This window comes from Aplysia californica, unplaced genomic scaffold (genome assembly GCF_000002075.1).
Source record: "Aplysia californica isolate F4 #8 unplaced genomic scaffold, AplCal3.0 scaffold00185, whole genome shotgun sequence".
In the NCBI taxonomy this organism is placed as follows: domain Eukaryota; kingdom Metazoa; phylum Mollusca; class Gastropoda; order Aplysiida; family Aplysiidae; genus Aplysia; species Aplysia californica.
Window position 1 is genome coordinate 606,765 of NW_004797455.1, and position 903 is coordinate 607,667.

Sequence of the window (903 nt, forward strand, 5' to 3'; positions counted from 1 at the left end):
GTCGCCCGCAGACGACCTGCCTTCGATTCCCTGTTATAAGGAATTGTCATCCACTGTTAAGATCAATTTGCTTGTACGTTGTATCCCTCTCCACCCGAATCGGCAAAACCCTCCTCTTGAATGATCTAAATGGCGTTAAAAATTAATTGTTAAATTAAACAAAGAAAGGAAAATAAAAGGTACGGCGTTATTTTGGTTAATTTCTAACTTAAAGTGCATGTATTTTTTTTGTTTACACTGTCATTATTCATTGTGGATCTTCGGTCTATTTTGCTGCTTGTTTGAAGTCTGAATTCTATATTAATGTGCTTAATGTCCCAAGCTATCTTATTTACCAGTCCTTACTAAAGTCGCCACAACTTTCTTGCCCTGAAACAGCACCAAACTTAACAGGTAGACAAACTTTAATTCTGTTAGAGAAACAGACTGACTGGTGGATAGCTGACAGACTGACCATGGAAACCGATGATAGTCTTTATATTGTGGCTTAATACGGGGTGCCCGCTACGGATGGGATTGGCCGATTGGGCCGACCGCCCGACTCGATCGCCACAAAAACAAACGTGTTTGTTTTCAGTTTCAGGCGATCGAGTCGGGCAATTTGCCCGATCCAGCCGTAGTGGGCACCCCCGTATAAGAATTTATGGAATGTCAAACAGTCCTAGCAAACACTATGGCAATGAATTTTTTACAGAGTAATCGACTTAGAGTGAGAGAACATCTGTGTCGCTTCTTTGGTGCTGCAGCCGGTATGAGTTATTTTCGTGTGAATCAAACCCGTTTGTAAAACAAAATATTTTTGCTGTCCTGCTAGAAACAGAAGGCCATACCCGTGTGGAGAGCCAACGACGATGCTGTGAAAACCAAACTGTGCAGAGAATTCGAGAAGTATATATATAATAT

The 903-nt window shown here is 41.4% G+C and overlaps 1 protein-coding gene across 1 annotated transcript in view; it reads left to right on the forward strand.

Annotated features, from left to right (window-relative positions):
- Window positions 1-814: 814 nt before the first annotated feature.
- The window catches only part of LOC118477157, a gene marked incomplete at its 5' end in the record, with an annotated part of 4,005 nt that continues 3,916 nt past the window's right edge, over window positions 815-903 (forward strand). Inside the window, 1 exon segment of the mRNA XM_035969807.1 lies at window positions 815-888. Within this exon segment, the coding sequence (XP_035825700.1) occupies window positions 815-888 (74 nt within the window).